This window comes from Dermatophagoides farinae, chromosome 2 (genome assembly GCF_024713945.1).
Source record: "Dermatophagoides farinae isolate YC_2012a chromosome 2, ASM2471394v1, whole genome shotgun sequence".
NCBI lineage: Eukaryota > Metazoa > Arthropoda > Arachnida > Sarcoptiformes > Pyroglyphidae > Dermatophagoides > Dermatophagoides farinae.
Window position 1 is genome coordinate 6,898,805 of NC_134678.1, and position 17,188 is coordinate 6,915,992.

Below are 17,188 nucleotides of genomic sequence, written 5' to 3' on the forward strand. Positions count from 1 at the left end.
GTTGTTGCATTATCCACTAGATGTCAGTATTAATTGATTTTGAATGCGGGAAATTTGAATTTAAGAAAAAAAAAATTGAATTTGTTCAATTAATTAATTACGATTTTATTTAACAATCGTCATTTATTTTTTACTTCTTACATTTACACACGCTCACACAAACACATGAACAAATATTTCCATTAGAAATAATAACAATAATAATAATATATATTATACAAAATCATAGGATGATGTTAAATTTCCTAGTTGATAATTGATTTTTGTTCCATTCCCGGATTTAATGATCTAGTATTTACCGTAACCGTAACCGTAACCACCATAATAGCCACCACCCAAACCATAACCATAACCGCCATAACCGCCATAACCGTAAGCTGGAGCATAAGCTTTGGTGAGGATTGGTGCAGCAGCATAGGATTTAACAATTGGAGCAGCAATAATTGGTGCAGCATAGCTTTTGTAAATTGGAGCGGCAACGACTGGAGCAGCATAAGTTGGAGCTACGGCATATGATTTGGTGATGATTGGTGCCGAATAGCTGACCACCGGAGCATATGGGATGGCAGCAGCAACGGCGATAAGAGCAGCGAAAGCGATCTATGAAAAAAAATAATACAAAAAAATTAACCAAAAATTATCATCATCAACATTATGACGGGAAAAAAACTTACCAAGAATTTCATTTTGGCTAGTTTTTTTTTGAGTTTGTTTGTGTATTGAACACGAATTGTGATTAAGATTTGTTTGTTTCGTTTGATGGATCAATTCACTGCAAATCGATGAGCTTTTATACTATTGTGAAGACAGCAACAACGAAAAAAATTCTACAAATTCAAAGTAGAAGTGAATGAAATTTCAACACAATGGAACAAAAGAAAGTCTAATTGTAGGAGGTGGTCAACAACAAAATAAACACATACAGACAGACATACCATACATATAACATACCTTTGTTCCAAGTTTGTTTTGGATCATTTTCATTTCCCTATTCATCATTCAATTAATTTCAATGTCTTTTTCTTATTTCTTGTAATTCATTCTACGATAATAAATAGATATATATACTAGTAAACACCTGTATGTACAAGTGTGTAGGTCCAATTTTTTTTATCGCTTTTTTTTCCAATTTACTTCACATTCTGATTCATTTCCATATGATTAAAATTCGATATTTCGATCAATCGATCCATTCATCGATGAATTGGATAAATAATCATCACTATTACTGCTGCTACTGCTGCTGTTGGTGGTCGTGGTGGTCAACAATGATTGGTTTTTCCCACCTTTCTTTCATATTCCATGAATAACTGTTTTTTTTCAATAAAAAAAAATTGCACATAAAAAAGATTTAGAGATGTTTGTGTGTGTGTGTGACTAAAAGGCAACAGTTGATTTTTTTTTTTTTGGCAAACATCCTTGATGATCGTCACATTTTTTTTTCTCATCGTTATTCGATGTCCATTTAGTTGGATACTGTTAAATCAACGAACAAGACAACGATGACGACTACAGCATACAGTTTTGTATAATTATACATTGTCAAACGTCGAATGTTGTGTGTGTGTGTGTGTGCAAGTGTTTAATAAAGCATCTCCATTGAGATTAGCTATTTTGATCGATTAATCAGAAGAAACAAAAATTTGATTTACATTTTCTCTGTATTTCTGAGCTATTTTCAATGTTGACATTGAAATTCATTTTGTTTTCTGAACAAGTTTTTTTCTTTTATCATTCGATTGATTTATTTGAAATCGATTATTATTAATAGATAGATAGATCAATATCGATGAATAAATTGTCAATTGGAAATTTCAGAATTTTTTTGTTTGTTTATTTGAAAAAAAAAAATTTTTTTTATTTCAATTTCAATCTCTGTTTTTTTTTCATTATTCATCAAAGATTTAAATTTTTTTTTCTCTGAGGTTTTATTTTTATCATTATTGCAGATTTGAAAAAAATAGAACACAAAATAAATGGTTTCAGGTTGTTTATAGGATAACTGATGGATGAGGATAGATTTCGGCTGAATTTTCTTGCAGATTGATAATAATCATCGATTATGGATTAGTTTTAACCATAATATCTTTTTCCATAACCACGAGAATAGCCACCACCATAAGATCGATATGGACGATAGGCACGAATGTAACCACCACCACCATAACCACCTCTTCGATACAATCGAATACCGCTTACGGTTGAAACGGCAACAATTAAAGCAAACAATAAGAACTGTAAAAGAAAAAAAATTTTTTAAAAATTGAAAAAATTGAATTTTTTTCATAAAAAAAAAATTTCACTTACAAAGATTCGCATTTTGGAAATAAAAAAAGTTTAAAGTTTTTTTTTCTTACGACAGAAAAAAATGAAATTTGAAGCAAAAATGATTATCAATGGTTTTTTTTCGTTTTAATCTGATTGATGATTTTTTCAAATTCGATGCAAGCCATATTTATATCGATCGCCCAAAAATTTTCATCACAAAAAAAACAAACTAAATATGCTATGAAGAAGGTTATGATGATGTCGTTTTTGTTTATTAATTTGTATTGAATAAGTGCATATTCACAGGATTTTGCACTTTTTTCAGGTGGATCCTCGTCCTTATCATCAAATATGCAAACGAATGAATGACTTGAATATCTGGATCACAAGGATCCTGAAAAAAAAAAATTTTTCCAAGACATTGATCCGAATTGGTTGAATAAATTAATTCATTCTGGATTGGAAACAATGTCAGAATGTTTGTATCATCATCATCATCATCATCATCAAAATAGCCATGAGGAAAAACATTGAAATTTTTTTTCAGTTTAAAAAAAAAATGAAGATGGCTATGAACTTGAAAACGTTTGGTGAATGTGCTGTCTCATCATCATCATCATCATCATCATTATTTCATGGATCAACAATCTTTAACATTCAATCAATTAAAGAAAGGCCAAAAAACTAATAAAAAAAAATAGTCAGATGACTGGTTTGTAGTTAGTCATATATGAGGTGATTGGAACAAAACATTCTACGAGAAAAAAGGGACAAATTAATTTCCAAAGTATCTTCATTCATATTCAAAAAGAACAGGAAAAAAAATCGATACGCTGTTCAATGACTTGAATCTATAGATACAAAGATAGTGTATCCTTCGATTGATTTGTTCTTCTAATGATATGTTTCTGCATTCATAAATCGTTAGGTTCTGCCACGGGCAAACAATTTTTTTTCATTCATTCATTCAATCATTCATCAATCAATCAATATAAATATGCATTTATAATTTAATATAAATGCATTGTTCTTGAAATTTGAAAAAAAAATCGTCGTCGTTTCACACGCACACAAATATTGATTATGTTGATGATCCCATCACATGATTGATGTTGCTTGGCCATGTTCATCATATTGCGATTTTCACCCGACCAATTATTTATGCAAACTGTGAAAAACATCAAATAAACCTGAAACGGAAAATGTTACAAATCAATTAATAAAATTAAAAATGGTAATAAATAATACCCGTGGTTTAGGTTTGTTTCTTTATTCAATCAAAATGATCATTTTTTTTTTTGATGAATTTCGTGTTTCTTTCAAGGTTTTCACGGCACGTGGCTTTTCTTTGCTGTTTGATGAAAATTTCGATAAATAAAAACAGACACATACACACACATCGTATATGGAATGTTTGATGTCATTGATTGATTACTATTGATGATCAATGATGATTATGGACATTTTTTTTTTGTTTTGTTTTTGCAATACAATCATTGGTGGTGGTGATGATGGTCAGGATATCAAAGAAAAAAAATATGAAAAATAAATCCAGAAGAAAATTTTTCAGTTTTTTTGTATTTCTTCATTTTTTTGTTTAAATCTTCTTAAAAATAATATATCGATTCTTACCACACAATGGCTGAATGAATGACCTTCGGTAACAAAAAAAAAAAAAAAAACAATAGGAAATGAAAAATTTTACATTGGGGGACATATTAACAAATCGGATTTCAAACCTGCAAAATTCTATTTTTGTCACCCATTAAAAATCAGACAGTTCTTTCATATATATTCTTTGCTTCTGGAATTTTTTTTTAATTTTATGTCTTATCGGCAGTTGTATATATTCACATTTGATTTGCCTTGGTGATAGTGATGAGATCAATGGAAAGTTTCAAGAAAAAAAAACTTCAATATATGATTTCTGAATCGATGATTTGATGACTGGTACCATTATTTCTCATTGGTCATCATTGTTGAAGAAAAAAAAAACAAACAGATACAGATGTTTGTAGGTCTGAAAAAAAACGATTTTCATCATTCATTCATTCATTCATTCATTCAAGGTGACATCAATTATCCCACGTGTAGGTTTTTCTAAATGAAACAAATAAAATGAAAAGAAAAATTTAGCATCTGAAAATCTGTACAACAACAACAACAAAACAAGAACAAGAAATTTGCCAATTTTTTGCGTGTGTGTGTGTGTGTGTGCGACATTGAAATGAATACAACTAGGAAATTGTGGAAAAAAAAAATTTTAAAAATCAAATTTTTTTTTGTTTGTTGTTGCAATAATTATAAATCATAAATATTATGCATACGGCTATTATTCAACGATTAGTCAATTGACATTGATATGATTTCAGTTTTTTTTTTCGTTTTATTTATTTGCAAAAGTAAAATTCAAAAATCAAAACAAAACAAAACATAAAAATTCAAATAATTTGTAAATCGATGACCAATAAAGGTGAAAATAGTATTTCTGAAAAAAAAAGATTTGCCTGTGTATAACAAATTGCTGACTAAAAAAAAAATGGTAAAACTTGAAATAATCAGAAAAAAAAATTCTGAATAGGTTATATGATTCAACAAAATTCAAGCCGAAACAAAAATAAAATGAATCATTATTCTTGATATTGTGCCAACAAAAACAGCAACAAAGTTCATTGACATCCAATCATCCATAATGATATCATATGCAATGGTCAAAGTTCAAAAATATAAACAACCATCGTATGGATTCGGCCAAGCGTTAAATACATTTCATGCCAACACGACAGCAACAAAATGGATGATTTTCTAAATGAAATTGTTTATTTCGATCTAAAATAAGTAAGTTTTTTGTTTTTAATTTCACTGTAATTAAAATAATGGCTTTGGTGGTGGTTGTTTTATTTTTAGTTTATTTTTATTTTTTTTTTTTGTTCGAATCTAGACACATGTTTTACATCATAACCAGAATCATGAATTGCCGATTTGATGGAAACAGCAACATTGACAACAATCATCATCATCTACGGTTTCACTTGTTGTGTTGACGGAACGTAATAATAGCCCGTAATAATTCTTACATCAAAGATTATATTATTAGATTAGAATATTCTTACACCCACCACTACACACACTAGTCACATATTCTTCGAAATACCACTACTTGATGCAATTATTCTTGTTCGTGGTAATAAAAAAAAACGAATGATGTGATTTGTAAAATGAAAATTTCATTCACTTTTAGTGATCATCAACTTTCGAGGAAAAAAACTGTTAATTTTTTCTTGCTGTTGTTCATCATTCCTGGATTTAGTTAAGTGCGTCATAATCATCATCATCATTCAATTACAATAACCGTTAATAAAATGGCCGAAGAAAATGATCAATCAAAATTTCGTTTACCCGGACTATATGGCAATACTGATCTCAATTCACGAATCAATATGTTTCAAGAACAGGCAGAAAAACATAAGGAAAAACAAAAACTTAATCCATTTTCCGGTTCATTCGATGCAGTAGCTGCGGCTAAACAAAAATTGAATAAAGAAGATCCAAAGTAAGTTTTTTTGCTAAATTTCTGAATACTTTTAAATTATTCATTCATTCATTCATTCATATTCATAGCTATGGAAAACCAGTAGAAGGTTCAAAAACCGAACAACGTGGTAAACAGGCATCACAATTGATTGCAAATGAAATCAAATTATTGACAGAAATTATTCAAAAACATGGTACAATGAATGAAGAATCCGACAACAAAGAAGTTACAATTAAATTCAAAGAATTATTTGAATTATATAAAGTAATCTCAAGTAAAGTAGTTGGTCTATTATTACGTGCACGTAAACATGGCCTAGTACGTTTTGAAGGTGAAATGCTTTATCAAGGTCGTGATGATAATGTTATCATTACGATGGATCCATCGATCAAATTGGAGGATATTAATTTTGATTGAAGAAAAAAAAAACACAAACTTTAAAAACCAAGATTATCTCATTTTTAATATTTATAATTTAAAATATATTAAAATAAACGAAAAAAATGACAAATTTTCATGTGTCAAATAGTGTGTGTGTGTGTGTGTGTGTGTGAGTGTGAGTGTGTGTGAATTAATGATGAGTGAAAAAAAAGAAAAAAAAACAAATGGAAATTTTGGTTCATGTTAATCATCATATCGACCTATAACAAGAAATGTAATGTGATAATTGAAATGAAGAAAATGAAATAAATGAAAATCAGATCAAATTAGATGAACGAGACCATATGAGTTTTTTCCGGATATTTTTTAAAGTTTGTATTTGTCCAAAACCAATCCGACTTTTGTGATGCATATAAGTTATGTGATGTGTGAATGATGTGAAATAAGATAGAAATGTCTTTTATTTTTAACACACATGTGTTTCAAAACAAATCTGGAAATAATTCATGAAGATCAGAATCAAAAGTCATCATTTCATCGATTGATGGCTGTAGATTATCTTCACTAATGAAATCAATTTCATTAGGATATTCTTTGTCAATGTTTGTTGGAAACAAAAGATCAATATCTGGAATCGATATTTAAATTTTCCAAATTCAGAATATTATTTTTTTGATCATCATCCAATGCAAATAGATTAAATTGTTGAGTTGTTGTTGCTATTTTGACATTATCGATTTTGGGTGTCGATTGAATCGGTTCAGGTGATGACATTGATTCATAACCAATATCACTATTATCCGATGATGATGGTTGTGGTGAACTAAGCTGATTATGTTTAATATTCAAATCATTATTATTTTGGTCCATATTAGACGTGACCATTGTATACAATGTAGGATTGATTGCATAATCATGATCGATTATAATTGAATCATTAGCTAAATCCGTAGCCGTACATGTTTCCGTTGATATTGTTGTATTAATGTATTCAATTGGCATTGTTTCGCCAATTCCGATAAACATTGGCTGAATTCTAGATCCATTTCTTGAAGATAATTTTCGTTGTTTAATTGAATCTGACTCAATTGTTTTAATACCAAATTGATTATCGGTTCCGTTATTGATTGACTGTTGCTTTTGTTGTTGTTGCTGCTGCTGTTGTTGTTCGAATTCAGTGAGATTGTAGCCAATAAAACCATTAAAAAGTTGGTCAACTGCTGTAGCGAGCAAGTCTTCATTTGCGGTTCCTTTAACGATTTCTGATGTTGATGATGATTTTGTTTTCCGATTGTTTTGTCGATAGTTACCAATGGTTGGCGGACATTTTCCATTTTTCCATCCTTTTCGGCCAATACTTGCACCTTCGGCTGAGGAACATTAATGAGTTCGGCTGACTCAAAAGCATTAGCCGTTGAGGTGGATGAATAGTTATCCGAACTTTGGTAACTATCTTCATCACTACCATCAACATAATCATCATCATAATCATCTACATCATTATCATCATCTTTAATAGATTTATCATCATCATCATCGTCGTCATCAATATGACTATTTTTATATGAATAAAATAATTCCATTGTATCATCGGATTCTGGTTCCAATTTGATTGGTTCGATACCCAATTTTTTCCTTAAATTATCATTTTCTTCAATATAAAGTTTTAATTTTTGTTCCAAATAACGATTACGTTTTATCAAATCATTACGTTCTTTACCCAAATGATTATTCTCCTTTTCGAGATCCATCATTTTCTTTTTCTTACGATCACGTGCACTTTGAGCGGCCATACGATTTTTTAATTTTCTATTTTTTTGAAAAATGAAATTATTTATTAACAATCATCAAACAATTACAGATTGATTTACAATTACCTTCGCATGACCTTTTGTTCTTGTGTCAGATGATCTAAACGTTGACGTTTACGTTTCGGTTTTATTTGTTCCGTCGCCATCTTATCACCATCATCATTTTGTTGGGTAATACTGCTATTTAATGATCGTTTATGATCACCACCACCACCACCACCACCAGCACCGACGAGCGAAGAATCATTAATTATCATTTTCATTGCGTTTGATGATGATGATGATGATGATTTACAAACAAAATTATTGGATAAAATTAATCTATCTATTTGTTTGGGCAATATGGTTGCGGTCATAGTTGTCGTTGACATTCACCGAATGATAGAGAATAAGTTAGAGTTTAACAATTAAAATGTTAAATTTCTTAATTTATAATTAAAGATCTTTTGGTCATTGAATCGTTTGAATGATGATTGAAATCGAAAATTCATTTCAAATAATAATAATTTACTATATGTTCCAATCGGATTTGTTTTGGTAAAGTAAATGGAATTTAGAATTTTTTTTTTCTTTCTCTCTATTCGATAAATATCTTCAGTTCAATAATAATCCATATTTTCTTCTTATTCGTAGTACCAAAATGAACAGTGAAAAAAAAATGATGCAAAAATCAAGTAAAAAAGATCAAGTGAAAAATAAAATTAAGAAAACTAAACAAAAAAAATATGGCAGCAGCAGCAGCAACAAAAAAAAAAACTTCCAACGCATCAAAAAAAAAAAAAACGCAATGCAATGAAAATGAGCAAGCAAAATAGAAAATGTATGTATAAAAGAATTTACAACGCATTGCATGAGAAAACAACATAATGGAAGAAAAAAAAAATTCGAGATAACCACCACCACCACCAACAATCACCATCCACTACTACACATATATTTAAAAGCCGGTGATGGCTATAAAATAAGCAGCAGCACTATTTTGTGTGTGTGTGTGTTAAATGTCGGTGTTTAAACAACGATTGACAAGTGTACAACAACAACAACAACAACAACCTCGCCCATTTTTTTTTTATTACGTTCTATTTTCGCTTCATTATCTCACCATCACAATGATGATTACACCAAAAAAAAAAAAAAATTAATTGAATCATCATCATCATCCATAATCTATAAAAATAGTCATCATTGTAATATATATAATATATCCTCTGCATTTGGTGATAAGGTTGACATGACATGACATATGATGATCTTTAATAAATGACAAACAATTTTTTTTGAACAATGGCTGCAAAAATAAATAAAAAAAAAATGTTGAGGACATTTTTTTTATTTATGATTTCCATGAATTTTATTTATCAAAATCGAACCAACAAAACAACAAATCGATACATAAAATATTTAATAATCTATCATCATTATCACACACACACAGATAGAGAATTGTATTTATCGATCAGACAAAAAAAAATTGATTTGATTAAAATATTTTTGTTGTTGTTGTTAATGATGAGAAAAAGGGAGTGTTCACTGTGTTAGTTTTTTTTGTATTTTAACAACATTGCATCAGACAAGTACACTGTAATAATAAACAGTTATATATAAAAAAAAAAAATTTTGTACAGTCTCAATGGGGCAACAGGCGTCATTCGATAAAAAAAATGGCAATCTAGGCAAAAAATTTCATCAGAAATTTAACAAGAGAAAAAAAATTTGAATTCACGAATTCGGGAGAAAAAAAAATGACACGTCAGCTTCGATTAAATGATGATGATGATGATAGAATCCATTTGTTTTTTTTTCGTATGTGTTCAAAATGTCAGCGTATTTGATTTTTTTTTCTGAAATAAATGACGTTTCATGATGAAATCATCAAAAAAAAAGAAAGAAAGAAAATGAAAAATCAATTTCAATATTGAATTTCGATTCCTATCCTAATAGCAATCATCATCTTCATAATTATCCAATCAAAATGTGAATAATAATAATAATCGGAAAAAAACAAGGACAAAATCTCGAGGTCAAAAAATAAATATATTGATCGATTCATTCACAGGCAACATATATATGTCTGATGAAATGCTTCACAATGATTAACAAAGACTTTTTTTTGTGAATTTTATTTTTTTCATTTTGAAAACAAACCAATTGATAATGGATGATAAATGTAAATAAATGGACATGTAAAGTGAAAATAAAATCTAAATTTACATACAAATTGACCTGATTATATTGAATTAATGTCAAGTGATGTACACACACACACACAAACAGATTCGAAATATAATCGATTGTTTCGTCCATCTAATCCTTTATCATATTTTGAATTCAGGTTTTTGGATTATCTATCCGATGAACATAATCAACAGATTTACGGAAATGATCAATTCTTATGTCTAAAGAGTCCATTCGATAAGAATGAAATTCCTTCATTTATCGTGATGATCGATTAATAATCAAGTTATTGTGACCGTATGACTGGTGATGAATATATACTTGTGGCATATTTCACATATATGCATGGATTGTTTACATAAACAAACAAAAAACCCGAAACCAATAACCGGAATCTATGCATAACCAGTCACTCTTTTTTTTTGTTATTGTTGTTGTTGCCATTGGGTTGTTTAACATCGATGATGATGATGTGCTTGGCATCGATAATAATAACGTATCCGGTCAGGCCATTTATTTCGAATTGTAATCACTGCTGTCATCATCAATTTTTATTTCAAGAAACAAATTTTTTTTCAAAAATCAATTTGAAATGATGATTTGGACCAAATTATGTTTGGTTATTGTTTTTTCCATTTTTACATCGTTCATATCGTATAGTGATCAACAATTATTTCGTCCAGGACAAGAACCACAGAATGGTATGTATATGATATTCTAGTTCAATAAATCAATCAATTGAAACCACTTTTCTCATATTGATAGTGATAAATTCTCTATTAACACCGATTCTATTACGAAGTGAATGTACGGCAGCTGTTGATAATCGTATGGGACTTTGTATGCCAAAAAGTGCTTGTCTTAGGTAAATATCGATTTTTTTTTGTGTTTTGATTTGAGTATTTATCCATCATTCAACAAATAGTTCTGGTGGATATGTTGCTGGCACCTGTGGATATGGTGTACTTTCTTGTTGTGTTTGTAAGTAAAATAAATTTTTCAAATTGAAATTGAAATTCAACAAAAAAAATTTTTTTTGTTTTTCACATTAAGATCAAGGAACATGTCGAGCTGTTGTCACATCGAATGAAACATATTTTGTATCACCAAATTATCCAAATCTATTGACTGGACGTGTTGATCCACCTGTTTGTATATTCACATTACAACGTAATCCATTGATTATTAAATTTCCAGTCTGTCAAATTCGTATCGATTTCGATGAATTCAGTTTAGCTCCACATTATAATGGTGCATGTGGTAATAGTATCACTGATTCATTCCTGGTTTCGGGTGCATCAAATTTTAATCAATCTGGATTGCCAATATCTGGCCTATGTGGTGAAATGACTGGCCAACATAGTAAGTTATGAGTTTTTTTTTTGCAAAAATAAAAATAAAAATCTATTACAAATCACTATAGTTTATCTGGATGTTGATCCTGAAAAAACTGATGAACCATTGTTGTTGATTGTAAATACAGCCAATCAACAGGAATATAATCGTAAATGGAGTATTCGTATACGACAAATTCCATGTAAATCACAATATCGAGGTAATGATTTTATAAATTATTTATCACCACTAACTAATGAAATGGCTACTGTTATTGTTGACGATTTTATAGCACCAGCAGGATGTTTACAATATTACACAGCATTAAATGGTAATATTGAAAGTTTTAATTATCGTACAACAAATCTACCTGTGGTTACATCGACAACACCAAAATCAATACAAATAGTTGATACAAAGATTGCCAATAATTATCTAAATAATCTAAATTATGGTGTTTGTATTGCTAAACATCCACGTATATGTGCCATCCGTTATTCAGCTATTGAATTTGATTTTGGTGGCAGCCTAGCGGATAGTTCAACACCAGGTGATAAATGTATATCAACACAAACATTGGCATCGGATGGTGATTTTCTTGTCATACCATTTGGTACTGATCAATTGAAAAGTAATCTAATTGATCGTTATTGTGGACAACGATTTTCACCAACACCAACAGCTGCTTTAACCAATGCCGATGTTTATTGTAAGTTATTTTTTTTAAATCAAATTACATCAAATGAATTATCATTTTTTTTTTTTTTTTTTGGTTTCAAATAATTCTCAAGCTTATATTAATCCATATGTAATCTATGTACATACGGATAATAATGCAATTGCCGATGCTAATACAATTCAAAATCAAAAAGGATTTCTATTGAAATATATGCAAATACCATGTTGATTGTAATTTTCGATAAAAGAATATCTATAGATAATAAAAGAATTTTGCCAATTAAAACGAAAAAAATTCATTGTCCGATTCGTTACTATAGCAACTGTATGTGTGTTTGTTTTGTATACTCGAATTATTTAGGTTTTTTCCTTGTTTTTTTTTGAAGACGAAAAAAAATATTTTTCGTTTCTTTTTTTTTGGAAACGTCTTTAAAATCCATTAGACTAAAAAAAATGGCCATCGATACATTTCCAATACTTTATTTTAACATGTCTGGTGAAATGATTTATATTATTGATCAACGATTGGAAGCGCAAAATATTGGCCAATCAAAAGCCAAACGTGTATTGAATGATATTATTCTTTCAATATTTAATTCAAAATTAATTTCCGAAGTATTTAAACCACATAATACGATTACATTCTATGTATTACGTACAATATTTGAAAAATTGGTTCATTCATCAATAATGCGTTTGAATGAACAAAGTATGAATAAATTATTCGATCTAATGATCATGGTGATCAAATATCAATTATTTTCTTGTCCAAAACCATCCGATATAATGACCATCACTGATAATCATTTCAATTCGATTATTGAAATGTTGAAAAACAATAACAATGATGATGATGATGATGATCAACAAAACAAACATTCAGAATCATCAAACAATAATAATATAGTGGAAATTGTAAACATTGTTCGTAATCAATTCATATTCCATTATCAAAATTATGATCTGATTCGATTTCAACAGATTCGTTATAATCTATTGAATTTTCTCAAAGATATCCGTACACGTGTGTCGATATTTTTACGTGAAGGAACACAAACCAATGATGGTGTTTTTATCATACCATATCAAGATGTACATGTGGAATGTGAATGTCAAATACCCGGTGTTGTACGATATTTTCGTGGTTCATATAATGAAATTATTCGTACAGAACATTTTGATGTTGGTGGCCATTATGTAATTGATGAAAGTCGTACACAACTTGGATTGAACATGTAAGTTGAATAATGATAATCTCATTTCAAAATAATAATAATAAATTTTATTATTATCAATCAAAATCATTTAGCTATAAAAAAGAAATTGAATCAAAACAAAATGTTCGTGAACAAAAATCAGATGATACTACTACAGTGATTAATGATCGTAAAGAAATGGATCTTTTGGCCAAATTGATTTGTAAAACACCTGAAGATGATCGTCGTAGATCGGTAGTTGAACTTAAATTTGATTTCTTATCCAATGATATTGACAATAACGATAAATCAATGACAACCAATGATAATGGAAATAATTCAATACAAATTATCGATCCAAATGAACATAATAATGAACAATTAATCAAGATTATTCATGATCTTGAAGAATGTTCATTGGTATCAAATGATCAGGACAATCATGCCAAACCAACCAATAATCAAACAGCCGATGATGATATTGACCTCCTTGAATTGATGGATTCATAGAAAACAACCTAAAAGATGAAGAAAAAAATGTACAATCAATGAAAAGTGTGAAACAAATTTATTTTTTGCTATCACTCAAATGAATGAATAAAACGATAAATTATCGTTTACTTGATTGATTTAATTTTGCGAAAATGTAACGTTAATGTTTTGCGAAATTATAACAATATAATTATAATTACAAACATTAACTGACTCTTCCGCGTTTTAATTGATTTGATTTGAATAAATTTTTAAAATTTACCTTTGAAAAATTGAAAAATTAAAATTGAAAAAAAAAATCCAATGCTAAAAATCGAACGCGTGAGTCGAACAATTGAAAGCATGGGCTCTGTTCATATATGATGTATTGGAAATGTTTTTTCCAACAAAAAAAAGTTTCTCTCGTCCGGAAATGTATCGATTGTTTTGTTTTTTATTTTGATTTTTTATTGTGGAAAAAAAATATATTTATTATTCTGATTTAATCTCGAAATTTAGCTTTCAATGAAGCTGGTAATGGAATTACATAGATAACAGTATTAATAAGATATGATCCAATGGCAAAAATGAAAATGAATGCAAAATTTTTCCAAAAAATCAACGACCATTCTGGTATATCTTTGATATCTTTGAAACGTTGATCCAGATAATGATTACCCGAAAGAAACATACATTTACCAGGTACAATATTGGCGCTACACAATTCAATCGTATTATTTGTCGATACATGTGGTACACGTACAAGATCAGTATTGAATTGAAATTCCATAAAATTCAATGTCCATCCAGCCCAATAATAAATATTAAGCCAATTGATATAATAGTAAATATTTGGTGATGCTAACATTGATCGTAATGTTGTACTACCGATAATCAACCATGGTGTAAGAAAATAACATGAAGCCAGCGATGCTTTAAACGGTGATTTTACGAAACACATAATGGCCATTGTAAATTGTTCAACAAACGTATAGACACCCCAAAGTACTGAACAGAAAATGATCCATCGTTCCATCCAATAATTATCGATACGAAACGGTGTTGTCCAATACGTGATACTACCGGCAATGAATATATTCAACATGGTCAACGGTATGTTTGCTATAATGTTCGTTACTATTAATGATGGTCCACGATATATCGATAGACGTGATGAATCTTCATAGAAACGATTTCGATGTTGAGAAACTGGACGAAAAAATGAAAATTTTTGTTATTCATTAAAATTGATTGACTTCACTACTTACAATAATATGATGTAATTATCGGTGTCATCAATGTGATTGCAGCCATCAAATTGAAAATGATATAACTTCGTGTTTGAAATGAATTTTGTGTTTCATCCAACGATGGCAATATGAATGTATACATAAATATACAGAACAATGGAATAAGTCCCAATTTCAGGAACAAACGTTTCATAATTAGATTCGAACAAAATTGTCGAACAATCAATGTGGATATAACATTCCATGCTGATGCTTTACCATAAGCGGTTAATGGAATGCTCAATGCATTCATTTTTGAATATGGTGTATTGTATTTACGATAATCATGGCCATCGATTTTAAATTTATCCACCAATGCTGCTATCTGTGCTGATGATTCAATGAATCGTTCTCTGGATCGTCTATCAACTGTTGATAGACATACTATAACATAGTGAATAGCAAGTAAAAAACAAAAGTAAATGTTTATGTCCGTATGTAATTAATTAATTTTTTTTTTTGCTTTACTTACAGTAATACATCAATGGATTCTCCAATTCTGGACACGGAAAACCAATATTACTAAAATAATCCATCATCATTCTTGTGCTTCCACTGTAAACGATATCACCAAGACAAAGAAATGTAACTCGATCAACGAATGGAAATATATCTGAACGTGGTTTATCGATTGTGAACACAATGATTCGTTGATATTTACGGCAATGATTGGAAAGCATTGATATTATGAAATATGAATCCAATGCACTAAGATCACTGGTAGGATTATCCAACACCAATAATAATGGATCACGTATCAAATGCATAGCTATGATTAATCGTCTTCGTTCAGCTTCATTCAATTCACAGACATCATAATTGGCTAAACTTGATAATGCCGTATCGGCCATCACTTGTTTCACACGGAATCGAATTGTCATATATGATCCATCTGGAAGACGTCGTGGTATCGGTTGTCGGATTGTCATTTTTGCCATATACGCCAATGTTTGACGAACAGATAGACCTTCAATAAGTTCGGTTCTTCGTGAAATAAATCCACATTGTTCCTGAAACACTCTCAACGTTAGCGGTACATCATTGAGTAGAATCTGTCCTCGTGTACTACTTTGTTGATTTATACGGTGACTAATCAATTCTAAAAGTGCTTTTTTCCCTGATCCTTTGCTACCAAGAATGGCCATCATCTCACCCGAATGGACCTATGATTTAATGAAATTATTAAATCTAATTAACATAGTAATCATCATCATTACTAACCTCAAATGATACATCTTTAAGTATTAGACCAGATGGTGGATAATTGGTCCATTTATTCCATAATGAAAGTCGATTAGGCGTTATTGGACCAGAATGACAAACACCGACCAATTCCAATACATGTGGCATTGTAATCGTTTCATTAGTTTCAGCTGGTGATGTATTTCTCATATCATAATTCATCATTTTGTTGATAACTCTCTTGATGATTGATTCCGATGAACAAATGAAGAAATTTCAAGAATTGATTCAAATTCCAATAATTAATGGCTGTCAAATATATGTCTTATAAATGACGATTATTTTTTTTCGTTTCAAATTATATCAACAATAGAATAGAGAACTAGAGACAAAACATCTGCCTTTTGTGAAAAATACAATTGTTTGTTTCGGGCGCCATTGCCATACAAACACCTGATGATCACAATGTGAAAACCGAATGAACGAAAATTTTTGAAAATAACTATTTGAAGCTTTCTTGTCTCTTTCATTCATCTGACTTGATGTTGTGTTTACCTGTTTCTCTTTGAATCAAAAAAAAAAAAAAAAAAAATAATTGTTGTTTAGTGTTTTGAAGAGACGTCAAACATCATTTAGTGTTGCCGTTGTAATCGTTGAATTGCTGCTGATGCCATACTCTATACAAATATAATGGACGCCTTTTAAAAAAGGGAAAAGATTTAGACAATTGAAATCTTGAAACAACAACAACAACAACAACAGACTTTTATGTCCGAAATGAACAACAGAAAAAAAACCGAACTTCTGGTAGTCAGTAGTAAAGTAACCACCATATCAAACAAGAGCACAGAGTATTCAGTGAAAAAA

The 17,188-nt window shown here is 29.7% G+C and overlaps 6 protein-coding genes across 7 annotated transcripts; 3 read left to right on the forward strand and 3 right to left on the reverse strand.

Annotated features, from left to right (window-relative positions):
* Positions 1 to 80: 80 nt before the first annotated feature.
* Positions 81 to 822, reverse strand: LOC124499827 (uncharacterized). Its single transcript, XM_047063806.2, has 2 exons — positions 675 to 822; positions 81 to 600 (listed from the first exon to the last, which is right to left on the reverse strand). Exons 1-2 carry the CDS (start codon positions 684 to 686, stop codon positions 289 to 291), a joined length of 324 nt encoding a protein of 107 aa, XP_046919762.1. The 5' UTR covers positions 687 to 822; the 3' UTR covers positions 81 to 288.
* Positions 823 to 4,583: 3,761 nt separating this feature from the next.
* Positions 4,584 to 6,314, forward strand: LOC124499793 (actin-binding Rho-activating protein). Of its 2 annotated transcripts, XM_047063764.2 has the most exons (4): positions 4,584 to 5,106; positions 5,176 to 5,452; positions 5,510 to 5,821; positions 5,890 to 6,314. In XM_047063764.2, the coding sequence occupies exons 3-4, from the start codon at positions 5,631 to 5,633 to the stop codon at positions 6,218 to 6,220; spliced, it is 522 nt and encodes a 173-aa protein (XP_046919720.1). In that variant the 5' UTR covers positions 4,584 to 5,106; positions 5,176 to 5,452; positions 5,510 to 5,630; the 3' UTR covers positions 6,221 to 6,314. The 2 variants fall into 2 exon arrangements, with proteins under 2 accessions (XP_046919720.1, XP_075584963.1); XM_075728848.1 differs by having other exon boundaries at positions 4,587 to 5,106; positions 5,176 to 5,821.
* On the reverse strand, positions 6,240 to 8,889 carry LOC124499800 (uncharacterized). The gene is made up of 2 exons (XM_047063777.2): positions 8,062 to 8,889; positions 6,240 to 7,993 (listed from the first exon to the last, which is right to left on the reverse strand). The coding sequence occupies exons 1-2, from the start codon at positions 8,364 to 8,366 to the stop codon at positions 7,126 to 7,128; spliced, it is 1,173 nt and encodes a 390-aa protein (XP_046919733.2). The 5' UTR covers positions 8,367 to 8,889; the 3' UTR covers positions 6,240 to 7,125.
* Positions 8,890 to 9,521: 632 nt separating this feature from the next.
* Positions 9,522 to 12,478, forward strand: LOC124499769 (uncharacterized). Its single transcript, XM_047063734.2, has 7 exons — positions 9,522 to 10,871; positions 10,936 to 11,035; positions 11,096 to 11,151; positions 11,224 to 11,532; positions 11,594 to 11,725; positions 11,798 to 12,214; positions 12,297 to 12,478. Exons 1-7 carry the CDS (start codon positions 10,763 to 10,765, stop codon positions 12,410 to 12,412), a joined length of 1,239 nt encoding a protein of 412 aa, XP_046919690.1. The 5' UTR covers positions 9,522 to 10,762; the 3' UTR covers positions 12,413 to 12,478.
* A 47-nt stretch (positions 12,479 to 12,525) lies between these two features.
* On the forward strand, positions 12,526 to 14,128 carry OSCP1 (Organic solute carrier partner 1). Its single transcript, XM_047063751.2, has 2 exons — positions 12,526 to 13,418; positions 13,493 to 14,128. The coding sequence occupies exons 1-2, from the start codon at positions 12,637 to 12,639 to the stop codon at positions 13,887 to 13,889; spliced, it is 1,179 nt and encodes a 392-aa protein (XP_046919707.2). The 5' UTR covers positions 12,526 to 12,636; the 3' UTR covers positions 13,890 to 14,128.
* A 167-nt stretch (positions 14,129 to 14,295) lies between these two features.
* LOC124499481 (ATP-binding cassette sub-family G member 5) lies at positions 14,296 to 16,801 on the reverse strand. Its single transcript, XM_047063393.2, has 4 exons — positions 16,361 to 16,801; positions 15,612 to 16,302; positions 15,119 to 15,523; positions 14,296 to 15,059 (listed from the first exon to the last, which is right to left on the reverse strand). The coding sequence occupies exons 1-4, from the start codon at positions 16,544 to 16,546 to the stop codon at positions 14,353 to 14,355; spliced, it is 1,989 nt and encodes a 662-aa protein (XP_046919349.2). The 5' UTR covers positions 16,547 to 16,801; the 3' UTR covers positions 14,296 to 14,352.
* Between the last annotated feature and the right edge of the window lie 387 nt (positions 16,802 to 17,188).

What these genes read in the sequence shown, in the direction of transcription:
- LOC124499769 (XM_047063734.2), top strand. Translation starts at nt 10,763, where the DNA reads ATGATGATTTGGACCAAATTATGTTTGGTTATTGTTTTTTCCATTTTT. An exon ending in TGAAATGACTGGCCAACATA is followed by an intron (nt 11,533 to 11,593) that starts GTAAGTTATGAG and finishes AAATCACTATAG; the next exon opens with TTTATCTGGATGTTGATCCT. An exon ending in AACCAATGCCGATGTTTATT is followed by an intron (nt 12,215 to 12,296) that starts GTAAGTTATTTT and finishes ATAATTCTCAAG; the next exon opens with CTTATATTAATCCATATGTA.
- OSCP1 (XM_047063751.2), top strand. Translation starts at nt 12,637, where the DNA reads ATGGCCATCGATACATTTCCAATACTTTATTTTAACATGTCTGGTGAA. An exon ending in ACACAACTTGGATTGAACAT is followed by an intron (nt 13,419 to 13,492) that starts GTAAGTTGAATA and finishes AAAATCATTTAG; the next exon opens with CTATAAAAAAGAAATTGAAT.
- LOC124499793 (XM_047063764.2), top strand. Translation starts at nt 5,631, where the DNA reads ATGGCCGAAGAAAATGATCAATCAAAATTTCGTTTACCCGGACTATAT. An exon ending in TTGAATAAAGAAGATCCAAA is followed by an intron (nt 5,822 to 5,889) that starts GTAAGTTTTTTT and finishes TCATATTCATAG; the next exon opens with CTATGGAAAACCAGTAGAAG.
- LOC124499800 (XM_047063777.2), bottom strand. Translation starts at nt 8,366, where the DNA reads ATGTCAACGACAACTATGACCGCAACCATATTGCCCAAACAAATAGAT. An exon ending in GAACAAAAGGTCATGCGAAG is followed by an intron (nt 7,994 to 8,061) that starts GTAATTGTAAAT and finishes TCAAAAAAATAG; the next exon opens with AAAATTAAAAAATCGTATGG.
- LOC124499481 (XM_047063393.2), bottom strand. Translation starts at nt 16,546, where the DNA reads ATGATGAATTATGATATGAGAAATACATCACCAGCTGAAACTAATGAA. An exon ending in TTAAAGATGTATCATTTGAG is followed by an intron (nt 16,303 to 16,360) that starts GTTAGTAATGAT and finishes ATTAAATCATAG; the next exon opens with GTCCATTCGGGTGAGATGAT. An exon ending in GAATCCATTGATGTATTACT is followed by an intron (nt 15,524 to 15,611) that starts GTAAGTAAAGCA and finishes ACTATGTTATAG; the next exon opens with TATGTCTATCAACAGTTGAT.